Source organism: Stegostoma tigrinum, chromosome 2 (assembly GCF_030684315.1).
Source record: "Stegostoma tigrinum isolate sSteTig4 chromosome 2, sSteTig4.hap1, whole genome shotgun sequence".
NCBI lineage: Eukaryota > Metazoa > Chordata > Chondrichthyes > Orectolobiformes > Stegostomatidae > Stegostoma > Stegostoma tigrinum.
This window is the reverse complement of record NC_081355.1, coordinates 116545789-116558667: the sequence shown is the minus strand read 5'-3', so window position 1 is coordinate 116558667 and position 12879 is coordinate 116545789. Positions and strand designations below refer to the sequence as shown.

General features: G+C 43.9%; 1 protein-coding gene across 4 annotated transcripts in view; it reads right to left on the bottom strand.

The window, feature by feature from the left end:
- Nucleotides 1–12879, bottom strand: part of malrd1 (MAM and LDL receptor class A domain containing 1) — a 414264-nt gene that overhangs the window by 74463 nt on the left and 326922 nt on the right. For all 4 annotated transcript variants that reach the window (XM_048551253.2, XM_059638768.1, XM_059638771.1 and 1 more), the window contains one exon: nt 12509–12710. In XM_048551253.2, coding sequence (XP_048407210.2) covers nt 12509–12710 — 202 coding nt within the window. The remainder of the gene's footprint in view (nt 1–12508; nt 12711–12879) is intronic.

Here is a 12879-nt window from a genome sequence, read left to right as displayed (position 1 = left end):
CACCACTGACTTCCAGGCAGAATATTTTCCTTCTACTACCACTCGCTGTCTTCTGTTGGCCAGCCAATTCTGTATCCAAGCAGCTAAGTTCCCCTGTATCCCATTCCTCCTGACCTTCTGAATGAGCCTACCATGGGGAACCTTATCAAATGCCTTACTGAAGTCCATATACACCACATCCACAGCTCGACCCTCATCAACCTTTCTAGTCACATCCTCAAAAAACTCGATAAGGTTTGTAAGGCATGACCTACCCCTCACAAAGCCGTGTTGACTGTATTTGATCAAGCCATGCTCTTCCAGATGGTCATAAATCTTATCCCTCAGAATCCTTTCTAACACCTTGCAGACGACAGACGTGAGACTTACCGGTCTATAATTGCCGGGGATTTCCCTATTTCCTTTCTTGAAGAGAGGAATTACATTTGCCTCTCTCCAGTCCTCAGGTACAACTCCAGTGGAGAGCGAGGATGCAAAGATCTTCGCAAGTGGCGAAGCAATTGCATTTCTCACTTCCCAAAGCAGCCGAGGACAAATCTGATCCGGGCCTGGCGACTTGTCAATCTTAATGTTTGACAAAATTTTCAGCACATCAGCTTCGTCTATCTCTATCCATTCCAGCATGCACACCTGCTCTTCAAAGGTTTCATTCACTACAAAGTTCGTTTCTTTCGTAAAGACAGAAGCAAAAAACTCATTTAGGGCTTCCCCTACCTCCTCAGGCTCCACACACAAGTTCCCTATGCTATCCCTGATCGGCCCTACTCTTTCTTTGACCATTCTCTTATTCCTCACGTAAGTGTAAAATGCCTTTGTGTTTTCCCGGATTCCTTCTGCCAAGCCTTTCTCGTGCCCCCTCCTGGCTCTCCTCAGACCATTTTTGAGCTCCTTCCTTGCCTGCATGTAATCCTCTCTAGCTGAACTTGACCCTAGCTTCCTCCACCTTATGTAAGCTACCTTCTTCCTTTTCACTAGAAGCTCCACCGCTCTCGTCATCCAAGGTTCCTTAATCTTACCCCTTCTTGCCTGTCTCAGAGGGACATATTTACTCATCACTCCCAACAACTGTTCCTTAAACCGTCTCCACATGTCTATAGTTCCCTTACCATGGAACAACTGCTCCCAGTCCATGCTTCCTAACTCATGTCTAATCGCATCATAGTTTCCTCTTCCCCAATTAAATATCCTCCCATTCTGCCTAATCCTCTCCTTCTCCATAGCTATGTAGAATGTGAGGCAGTTATGGTCACTATCACCAAAATGCTCTCCCACCACAAGATCTGATACCTGCCCCGGCTCGTTTCCGAGCACCAAGTCTAGAATGGCCTCTCCCCTCGTCGGCCTGTCAACGTACTGCGTTAGGAAACCCTCCTGAACACACCTTACAAAAACAGCTCCATTCAAACCTTCTGCTCGAAGGAGGTTCCAATCAATATTAGGAAAGTTAAAGTCACCCATTACAACAACCCTACTGCGTGCACACTTTTCCAAAATCTGTCGACCTATGCTTTCTTCAATCTCCCTGCTGCTATTGGGGGGCCTGTAGCAAACCCCTAACGAGGTGACTACTCCCTTGCTGTTCCTAATTTCCACCCATACTGACTCAGTAGGCAGATCTTCCTCGACAAAGGAAGCTTCTGTAGCTGTGATACCCTCTCTGATTAGTAGTGCTACACCCCCTCCTCTTTTTCCCCCCTCCCTATTCTTTTTAAATGTTCTAAACCCTGGAACATCCAGCAACCATTCCTGCCCCTGAGAAACCCATGTCTCTGTTATGGCCACAACATCATAGCACAATCATATATCCAATCATTTGTCAGACATTGATTAACTCTGTGGGTTAGATTTTTTTTAAACAGTAAAACACAACAGACTATGAATCCCACATTACATTACATGGTTTCTGGGAATGCAGTTTGCAAAGTCATAAATAGACAAATTTGTCACGTGGAGTCATGACTTTGTATAAAAGGAGTGTGCTATGGTCACTCCTACTAACACTGACATGAAGTTTGCAAATTTGTGAGGGGGAGGTCAAGTATTTTTTTCCTTCTTATTAGTTCCTCACTACCTACTGCAGGTTCAGTCTAGCAGCTATGGCTTTTAGGATTTGATCAAGTCAATATTTGTTTTCTTTTTACTCTTGTTATCAATTTACACTTGTTGGCAGGCAGTAAAGGCGTCCACCCAACTGAATGGCTTGCTGGGGCTTTTCAGAGGGCATTTGAAAGTTAACGATGTTGCTGTGGGTTATGAGTCATTTGTAGTTCAAAAAAGGTAAGAATAGCAGATTTCCATCTCTTGAGGTCATATGTTGAATCAGAGAGGTTTAGTTTTTAGCAGTAATTGCTAGAAGTTTCATGGTGACCAGTAAAAGACAAAGTCAACATAGTCTTAAGAGACCGTAGGGCTGCTCTGTTGTTAGAGAGAGAAGACTGGTGGTGGTTTAACCTGAGGGTCAGAATTCCCTAGGTAAGTGAAAAGGTTGAGAAGATGGGGGCTTCATAGTAACCTCAGTTGTGCAGGAATTGAAATCATGTTGCTGGTGTCATTCTGCATTGCAAATCAGCCGTCCAGCCAACTGTTCAGTCATCAGTGGATCCAGGTTTATTCATTGAATTTAAATTCCAACAGTTGCCATGACAGGATTTGAACCCATGCCCCCAGGGTATTAGCCTGGGTTTTTGAATTACTAGTCTCGTGACATTACTACAATGCCACCCTCTAATGATTAACGAACATAAGCCTCAGCATGATTTTATCCTAGATTTGTTAAAAACCAAAAAAAGCAGTATGTGTGAAACAGTGATGCAACAACACTTGGGAATCAAAGGCACATGGACATATTTACAATTGAGGAACTACCCCATATACAAGAAATGATTTATGTGACGAAAGAAATAGCTTAAATACTAAGAGAACACATTGAATTTTCAGGCTTGCTGGATATACTTTTCCATCCCTCAGAATCAAGGTCTGACCATCAGAGCTTAGTGACGATAGTTGTCCCCTTTGCTCTGACTGCACCATTGTGCTGACTCTGTCTTCTTCAACTAAGGGATTAGAATAAATGTGACTGAAGAAGGCTTCAGTCGACTTTCCTGCTCTGCTGATGCTGCCTGGCCTGCTGTGTTCCTCCAGATCCACACTGTATTATCTCTGACTACAGAGTCAGCAGTTCTTACTATCTCTGAAATAATTTTCAATTGTCCTACAAAATATTTTACTGTAATAATCTTTGGGTTATTCGTTGAATTTAAACTCAAATCAGAAAAATTGGATCCTCTGACTGAAGAGTGATGCCTAATTCTGTCAACATCTGGGGTATTATAACCTGTCTGAAACTTACTAAAAATGAGAATAAGAGGGTGATATTATTCTCAGTTCACTTCTTTCCATTGTGGGGAGTAAGGCCAGACTTTCAGACCCATCCTGGGTCTTAAGCTTTGTCTTTCTTAACCTCACGCTGAAAGCAACCTCAGAAAATATGTCAGAATTGGGACTGTCCCCAAGAGGGACTAGGAGTAGAGTAAACAACATGTAGGGCCCAAGATAACAAAATGTGGAGCTGGATGAACACAGCAGGCTAAGCAGCATCTCAGGAGCACAAAAGCTGACGTTTCGGGCCTAGACCCTTCATCAGAAAAGGGAGATACAAAGAAACAAAGAAACCTACAGCACAGGAACAGGCCCTTTGGCCCTCCAAGCCTGCGCCGATCAAGATTGTCTGTCTCACCTGTCATCTATTTTCTAACGGTCTGTGTCCATTTGCTCCCTGCCCATCCATGTACCTGTCTAAATATATCTTAAAAGACGCTAACGTGTCTGCGTCTACCACCTCCGCTGGCAACGCATTCCAGGCGCCCACCACCCTCTGTGTAAAGAACTTTCCACGCATATCTCCCTTAAACTTTCCACCTCTCACTTTGAACTCATGACCCCTAGTAATTGAGTCCTCCACTCTGGGAAAAAGCTTTTTGCTATCCACCCTGTCTATACCACTCATGATTTTGTAGACCTCAATCAGGTCCCCCCTCAATCTCCGTCTTTCTAATGAAAATAATCCTAATCTACTCAATCTTTCTTCATAGCTAGCACCCTCCATACCAGGCAACATCCTGGTGAACCTCCTCTGCACCCTCTCCAAAGCATCCACATCCTTTTGGTAATGTGGCGACCAGAACTGTACACAGTACTCCAAATGTTCCCAAGATGGTGAGAGGATTCTGAAATAAATAGGGAGAGAGGGGGAGCTGGACTGAAGATGGATAGAGGAGAAGATAGGTGGAGAGGAGAGTATGGGTGGGGAGGTAGGGAGGGGATAGGTCAGTCCAGGCAGGACGGACAGGTCAATGGGGCGGGATGAGTTTAGTAGGGAAGAAATGGAGGTGCGGCTTGAGGTGGGAGGAGGGGATAGGTGAGAGGAAGAACAGGTTAGGCTGGCGGAGACGAGCTGGGCTGGTTTTGGGATGCAGAGGGGGGAGGGGAGATTTTGAAGCTGGTGAAATCCACATTGATACCATTGGGCTGCAGGGTTCCCAAGCGGAATTTGAGTTGCTGTTGCTGTAACCTACGGGTGGCATCATTATGGCACTGCAGGAGGCCCAGGACGGACATGTCGTCTAAGGAATCGAAGGGGGAATTGAAATGGTTTGCGACTGGGAGGTGCAGTTGTTTATTGCGAACCGAGCGGAGGTGTTCTGCAAAGCGATCCCCAACCCTCCGCTTGGTTTCCCCAATGTAGAGGAAGCCACACCGGGTACAGCGGATGCAGTATACCACATTGGCGGCTGTGCAGGTAAACATCTGCTTGATGTGGAAAGTCATCTTGGGGCCTGGGATGGGGGTGAGGGAGGAGGTGTAGGGACAGATGTAGCACTTCCTGCGATTGCAGGGGAAAGTGCCAGGTGTGTTGGGGTTGGAGGGGAGTGTGGAGTGGACAAGGGAGTCGCGGAGAGAGTGGTCTCTCCGGAAGACAGACAAGGGTGGGGTTGGAAAAATGTCTTGTGTGGTGGGGTTGGAATGTAGATGGCGGAAGTGTCAGAGGATAATGCGTTGTGTCCGGAGGTTGATGGGGTGGTATGTGAGGACTTGGGGGGTTCTCTTTTGGCGGTTATTGTGGGGGTGGGGTATGAGGGATGTGTTGCGGGAAATGCGGAAGACGCGGTCAAGGGCGTTCTTGACCACTGCGGGGGTGGGGTGGGGGGGTGGAGTTGCTGCCCTTGAAGAACGAGGACATCTGGGATGTGCGGGAGTGGGATGCCTCATCCTGGGAGCAGATGTGGCGGAGGCAAAGGAATTGGGAATAGGGGATGGAATTTTTGCAGGAAGGTGGGTGGGAGGAGGTGTATTCCAGGTAGCTGTGGGAGTCATTGGGCTTGAAATGGACATCGGTATGTAGGTGGTTGCCTGAGATGGAGGCAGAGAGGTCCAGGAAGGTAAGAGATGTGTTGGAGATGGCCCAGGTGAACTTGAGGTTGGAGTGGAAGGTGTTGGTGAAATGGATGAACTGTTCGAGCTCCTCTTGGGAGCATGAGGCAGCGCCGATACAGTCATCAATGTAACGGAGGAAGAGGTGGGGTTTTGGGCCAGTGTAAGTGCGAAAGAGGATGGCTGAGTGGTCTAAGGCACCAGACTCAAGGAATAAACTCCTTCCACTTTCAAGCTGGGTGTTCTGTTCTCTGAATGGAGGCATGGGTTGGAATCCCACTGCTAACATGTAGGGCCCACCATGTTTCAGAGTCGATATGCAACCCAAATTCTTTGTATCAAAAAATATATTTTAGATCTCCAAGTATAGAAGGATTTGTTTTCTGATAGTAGCACGGTGACCCAGATTCAAGTCTCCAGAAACAGCTTCTAATCAGGCTAAGTAATATTAATAATAGTGCAGAATGAGGCCATTCAGCCCATCATGTGTGAACTCCATCATACTGAAGTTTAGAAATTTCTTGTAAATTTTGTTAAATCTGAGCCAAGGATATGTCCTGAAAAAAACTGGTCATATCTTTCCATTAGGAGGTCTGAATGTTTTGAGTGAAAATAATCCTACCCTCACAACTTCACAAGATCAAGTAACAGTTTTTGAAATTGAAGGCTTTATGCTCATTGCTCCGTTAGAACCCATGTCAAAACTGAAGCTGATTCCCAGAACCAGTAGGTTATAACTATCTCTCTATGCTTCTCAAACACATTTTACACTTATCCTATGAACATTCTATATTAATCCTGAATTAAAACTGAAAGAACTGAAGATGCTGTTAATCAGAAACAAGAAGAGAAATTGCTGGAAAAACTCTGCAGGTCTGGCTGCATCTGTGAGAAAAGTCAGAGTTAACATTTCTGGTCGAAAGACCCTTCTGAGACCCGGCCTGAAATGTTCGCTTTGATTTCTCTTCACAGATGCTGCCAGACCCTATGAGCTTCTCCAGCAATTTCTATTTTTGTTTCTATACTGATCCTGACTCTCACTTCTACTATCGACGTGGCATCTGTTATAAATGTTGCTTCTCTGCTTCATTTCACTCTCCACCTCTTTTGTCATCTAGAGAGCTCTAGCTTTCATTACCCTAACTATCCCTATTGTTGAAACATACCTCAACTGCATCTGTAATGTCAACTCTTTAAAGATATACCACTGTTACATTACCATCTGCCTATGTGCCTTTGATCCTTATTTTCTATGGACTGACTTGTTCTCAATGCACTGATTTAATTGTTCACCAATGATGTATTATTGCCCTTGATGGAATATTACATGATCTTGAACAGCACCTTAGGTATGATTCATTTTGAACTGCATTTGGAACAGCAGAACAGCAATGGAAACTGCTCCAGGAGGATATTCTGTTCAGGGACAACCTAACCAGTCTGTTAGGTTCCACCTCCCTCAAAGTTGGCCCCAACATCTCAGGAATCTAAAACTCTCTTTTCAGCATCATCTCCTTAACCCCAATGTAATCTGCTGTCTTCCACACTCCCTAAAATCTGCTCTTTCTGCTCGTGTGTTTCTTCTTATTTATGAGGCTCATCATCCATTTTGGAGACAGGAATAACGATAAAAACCTAAATTGATATTACTGAAGACTGATTTTAAGAATCCATTTACTATTCCATTGAAATGTTTGAAGGGTTAATTTACTGTTCCTGTGCTTTCTGTTGGAAGATGCAGTCAAACCGAATGTGGGGCAGTGAAGCAATAGAATAGCAGCCCAGGAAGGACAGCCAGGTCAAGGAGGCAGGATGAGGTTAGTGGTTAGGAGATGGGGGTGGGCCCTGAGGTGGGAGGAAGGGCGAGGGAGGCAGGGACTAGCTGGGCTGGTTTTGGGATGCGGTTGGGGGAAGGGGAGATTTTGAAGCTTGTGAAGTCCACATTGACACCCTTGGGCTGCAGGGTTCCCAAGTGAAATATGAGATGCTGTTCTTGCAACTTGCAGGTGGTGTCATTGTGGCAATGCAGGAGGCCCAGGATGGACATGTCATCCGAAGAGTAGGGGGGCAAGTTGAAATGGTTCGCGACTGGGAGGTGTAGTTGTTTGTCGCAAACTGAGCGTAGGTGCTCTGCTTGGGGGCTGCTTTGTGGAACACCTAAGCTTAATTCGCAACAAACAGCTACACCTCCCAGTTGCAAACCATTCCAACTCCCCCCACTCCTCGGACAACATGTCCATCTGGGCCTCCTGTATTGCCACTATGACGCCACCCGAAAGATGCAGGAACAGCATCTCTTATTCCGTTTGTGAACCCTGCAGCCCAAGGGTATCAGTGTGGACTTCACAAGCTTTAAAATCTCCCCATCCCAAACCACATCCCAAAACCAGCCCAGCTAGTCCCCGCCTCCCTAGCCCTTCCTCCCACCTCAGGCCCCACCCACATGTCCTACCCACTAACCTCATCCTGCCTCCTTGGCCTGTCTGTCCTTCCTGGGTTGACCAATCCCCTCCCTAACCCCCACCCACATTCACCTTCATGGCTCCAACCCCGCCTCTTTGACCTGTCTTCCTCCTCTCACCCTATCTTCTCCTTTATCCATCTTCTATCTGCCTCCCCTGTCTCCATATTTATTTCAGAATCCCCTTCCCCTCCCCCACTTCTGAAGAAGAGTCTGGACCCGAAGTGTCAAGCTTTCTTACTTCTCTGATGCTGCTTTGCCTGCTGTGTTCATCCAGCCTCACACTGAGTTATCTCAGATTCTCCAGCATCGGCAGTTCCTACAACCTCTTGAATACCTATGTATTTTGGTTGGGAAACTGAGTCAGGATAAAAATAAATTTTATAATCCACTCCAGCAGGTCCTTCTTAAAATTTTATCCCCTGCAGAAGTGGTTTAAATTCAGCATTAATCTCTGCATTCTTAATAATTTAACTGTTGCAATTCTACAATGAATCTTGAAAAAAGGTTTATTCATTGTTTTGTACCATAAAATAATGGAGATTGCTTCTTGGATACTTTGATGGGCTTGAAGAGACCAGTGTGCTAGAAGTAGGGGAATATGCCATTAAGCATAGATTGCAAATGTTGAGGCTATTCATCAGAAACCTTAAATGCTCTGGCAGAAAAAAGTTCTAATGTGAAGATAATAAAATGTGAGGCTGGATGAACACAGCAGGCCCAGCAGCATCTCAGGAGCACAAAAGCTGACGTTTTGGGCCGAGACCCTTCATCAGCACCATTCTAATGTGAAGAGTTTGCCTGAATGGTAAGCAGAGGAACTCACCAAAAATGAAAGAATTTCTGCTCACTCTCCTTCTTATAATGAACTTTATAGTTCATAGCAATCTATTTCATTAACAATCAGACTTTAAAAACTCCTCAACGCTCTGACATTACAGCTATTTCATGGGGATCAATACTACCATAAGTTGTGATGTGAACAAATGCATGGAACTCGGGCTTTGTAAAATTATTGTCAGTAGATTATTTGACAGTAAGTATCATTCTCAAAAGAGATCCCTCAAAATTAATGGTTACAAATCTCTGCTCTTTCTGCGTTAAACATTGGAGGCAAATTTAGTATTTAGCGCAATTACTGTCCAATACAAGAGACAAATACAATAAGAATAATTTACTAAAGTATGGCAATGTTAAGTGTCCCCATTGATGCTGTGATCAAAATGTATCACTTAATATTTGACAAACTTGTGTGAGCTTTTTGAGTACTTAACTTGTCGCATTGACAAAGGATAATTAGAGGATGTGGTGTATTTGAATTTTCAGAGGGTTCTGATAAGGTTGCACACAGGAAGTAGTAAATGAAATTAGAATGCATGCAGTTGAGGGGAATATGCAAGTACAGATTGACAACTGGTGAACAGAAAGCAGAGAGCAGGAAGATGTACACCACTCTCAGGATGACAAGCCATTACAGGTATAGTACCACAAGGATCAGTCTAGTTCACAGCTTTTCACAAGCAATATAAATGATATGGATGTGGCGAGTAGTTATAATGCACCCAATTTTCTGATGTCCCCAAACTAGATTGGGAAGATAAATTGTGAGGAGCATGAAAGGAAGCTTCAAGAGAACTCGGGGAGCTAAGTGAATATTATGTGAATAGGTTTGTAGTTATTCACTTTGGTAGAAAAACAGAAAGGCAAAATATTTCTTCAATGTTGAGAGGTAAGGAAATTTGGATGGTCCAAAAGGATCTCAACATCCTTGTTCTTGAGTCACCAAAAACAAGCGTGCAAGTGCAACAAGTAATTAGGCAGGCAAACATCTGTGGCATCAAATTTGAGGAGAGTTGAGTACAGCAGTGGAAGGTATCTTGCTACAGTTGTATAGGATCTGGGTGAGATATTACCTGAAGTAATATGGAGAGTTTTGGAATCCTTACTTAAGGAAGGACATACTTGCCATAGAGTGATTGCAGTCGAGGTATACCAGATTAATTGCTTGGATGATGGGACTTTTTTATGAGGAGAGATTAAGAAAATTGGATCTGTATTTTCCACAGTTTCAAAGAATGATAATGTCATTGAAACTTAACAAATTCTTGCAGGGCATGATAGGGTGGACATAGATAGCTGGGGCTCTAGAACCAGGGGACATATGCTCAGAACAAGGGCAGGCCATTTAGGACTCAATTGAGGGAGAATTTCTTCACTCAAAGTGTGCTGAGCTTAGAACGCCCTTTCCAAGAGGGCTGTGGAGCAGGTTCAAGCAAAAACTTGGAGATTAATGACAGTAACGGATAGAGAAATAATGCAGTAAAATAGCCTTACACAGATGATCAGCCATCATCTGGAAAGATGGGGCAGGCTTAATTGGCTGAATGGCATACTAATTTTTCAATTTTCATATCACTGATGATAACAAAGTATTCAGTAGCAGTCAACCATGTTCAATTTCATAGTTGCTACTCCAAGTCAACAACAATTTCCTCACGGTGAGCTGTCTCGCCCCTACTGCCATCAGCCTCTTTGCTGCAGGGGCTCTTTCAGAAACTTATGCTGTGTTAGCTATTTGCATCCTTTGGAAGTACACTTTATTTAATTTGTGAATGAATGATAGACAATTGGAGTTGGGATGTTATGTTGAAGTTATACAGGATATTGGTGAGGCCTTTTCTGGAATACTGTGTCCAGTCCTGGTCACCCAGTTTTAGATTAGATTCCGTACAGTGGAGAAACAGGCCCTTCGGCCCAGCAAGTCCACACTGCCCCTTAAAGCATCCCACCCAGACCCATCCCCCTATAACCCACACACCCCTGAACACTACGGGCAATTTAGCATGGCCAATCCACCTAGCCTGCACATCTTTGGACTGTGGGAGGAAACCAGAGCACCCAGAGGAAACCCACGCAGACACGGGGAGAATGCACAAACTCTGCACAGTCAGTTACCCGAGGCTGGAATCGAATCCGGGTCCCTGGTGCTGTGAGGCTGCAGTGCTAACCACTGAGCCATCGTGCAGTTACTGGACTGATATTATTAAACTGGAGACGATTCAGAAGAGATTTACCAGTACATTCCCATGTATCGGAGGTTTGCGTTATAAAGAGAGGCTGCATCAGCTGAGACTTCTTTTCACTGCAGGGTTGGAGATTGAGAGGCAATGTTATAGAAGTTTATAAAATAATGACTTGTATAGAAAGGGTCAATGGTAGTTGTCTTTTAGGATAGGGGATTTTAAGACTAGCAGGCACCTTTTTAAGGTGAGAGGACAGAGATTTAAAGAAGACATGAGAGACAAATTTGTTACACTGCATGTGGTTCACATGTGGAATGAACTTTGTGAGGAAGTGGTGGATGTGGGTACAATTACAACATTTAAAAGATATGAATAGGAAAGGTTTGGAGGGATGTGGGCCAGGAGCAGACGGGTGGGACTAATTTTGTTTGGGAGTTTGTTTGGCATGGATCAGTTGCACTGAAGAGTCTGTTTCTGTGCTGTTTGACTCTATAACTCTAAGGTATGAAGGTGAATTAATTTGATTCTGCCTTGCATACTAGTTGTGTACAAGATTAATACATTTGCTTCATGTGTTTGAACATCTGTTACAGTTCCCTTAGCTGAGGGTTGGCACTGGTGGGCATTTATGAGGTACTTATCAAAAATGCAATTTAACTTGAATCTGTGACTAACCTTCACTAACCAGTAACAATGCCATTGGAGCTGAACTAAGGATCTTTAAGGGGCACTCGGCTGAATGTAAGCGTTAATTGTTGGGAATGCAGCTGAAATGTTAAGCACAACAGGAGTTACTGTGTTTATAAGCAATATGTGTTTGAATAAATAATACCTAAAGCTGCTTAAAACAGTGACCAGGACGAAACCTGAATCCTACAATACCTGATTGTGCTAAGTCCGGTCATCCTGCCAACAGCACATTCAGCAGTTATTGCAAGCTTGAAAATAATTAAGCAGTCTTTTTAGACAGGATTGACACAAAATCTGCCTTCATGCAATCTTAACGACTTATAAATTGTGGTAGTTGCTGAATATCTCTCCGATTAGACATGGCAACCTACATAGGTTATCTGACATGCTTCAAAGGGTCACTTGAGTAAGAAAACAGACGATAGTCAGTGTCTGTGGAAGTATTCCCCACAAAGAGCTGCTGGTTCACAGAGATGAAAGTTAAGGAAGAACAATCATAAGGAGAAAAACTGTCAATGATACGATTTTTAAAATACTTTTACATTACAGTTACACACCTGAAAACATTAACATGGCAGCTAAGGCATAGGTACGCTTAACATTTCAAGTACCTTCAATTCTGTAATATGGAATTTGTTTAACTGATAGAGATTTTGAGCTTAAGACAATTTTCTAGGCTAGCCATTGCAGGGAGACAGGGATCCTGGGATCTACTGGCTGCCTAAAGGTAATTTGAAAACTCATCCGTACAAATGGAGTATAATTGAAGATTATAATGAAGACAGAGCCTGTAGCTGTCACACAATAAAAGGTTAGAAGATGATAAACAGATGATAGCAAACTCCCTCCATTACTGCTGACAGTCATTAATATACACTGAAGAGTGAGTTTCATGGTCCAGTACCTCCAGTAACACATTCCGGGGTAAAAGAGATATCATCAATTGCAATATCTGTGAGGTCATCGCCACCCACTTCAGCTTCAAACAGGATTTTAAACGGATAGATGTTCGAAACTATGACATTGGCATAAATCCAGTTATCCTCCCTGTTCCCAGTCACTGACCACATCAGCAAGGGCATTCCATGTTCTCCGACACTGTATATCTAGAAGAGAAAATGTATTTCATAACCATTACCACATTGACAAAGAACAGAATGGGTTTTCTCATTTTTCATTTTGGGGTCGTCGCTTTAAGCACAGTTTATCTTCCTTCTGAGCTGCTTACCTCATGAGGCATGCTAGACACACTTTGTGGGAATTTTCAGCCAGGAA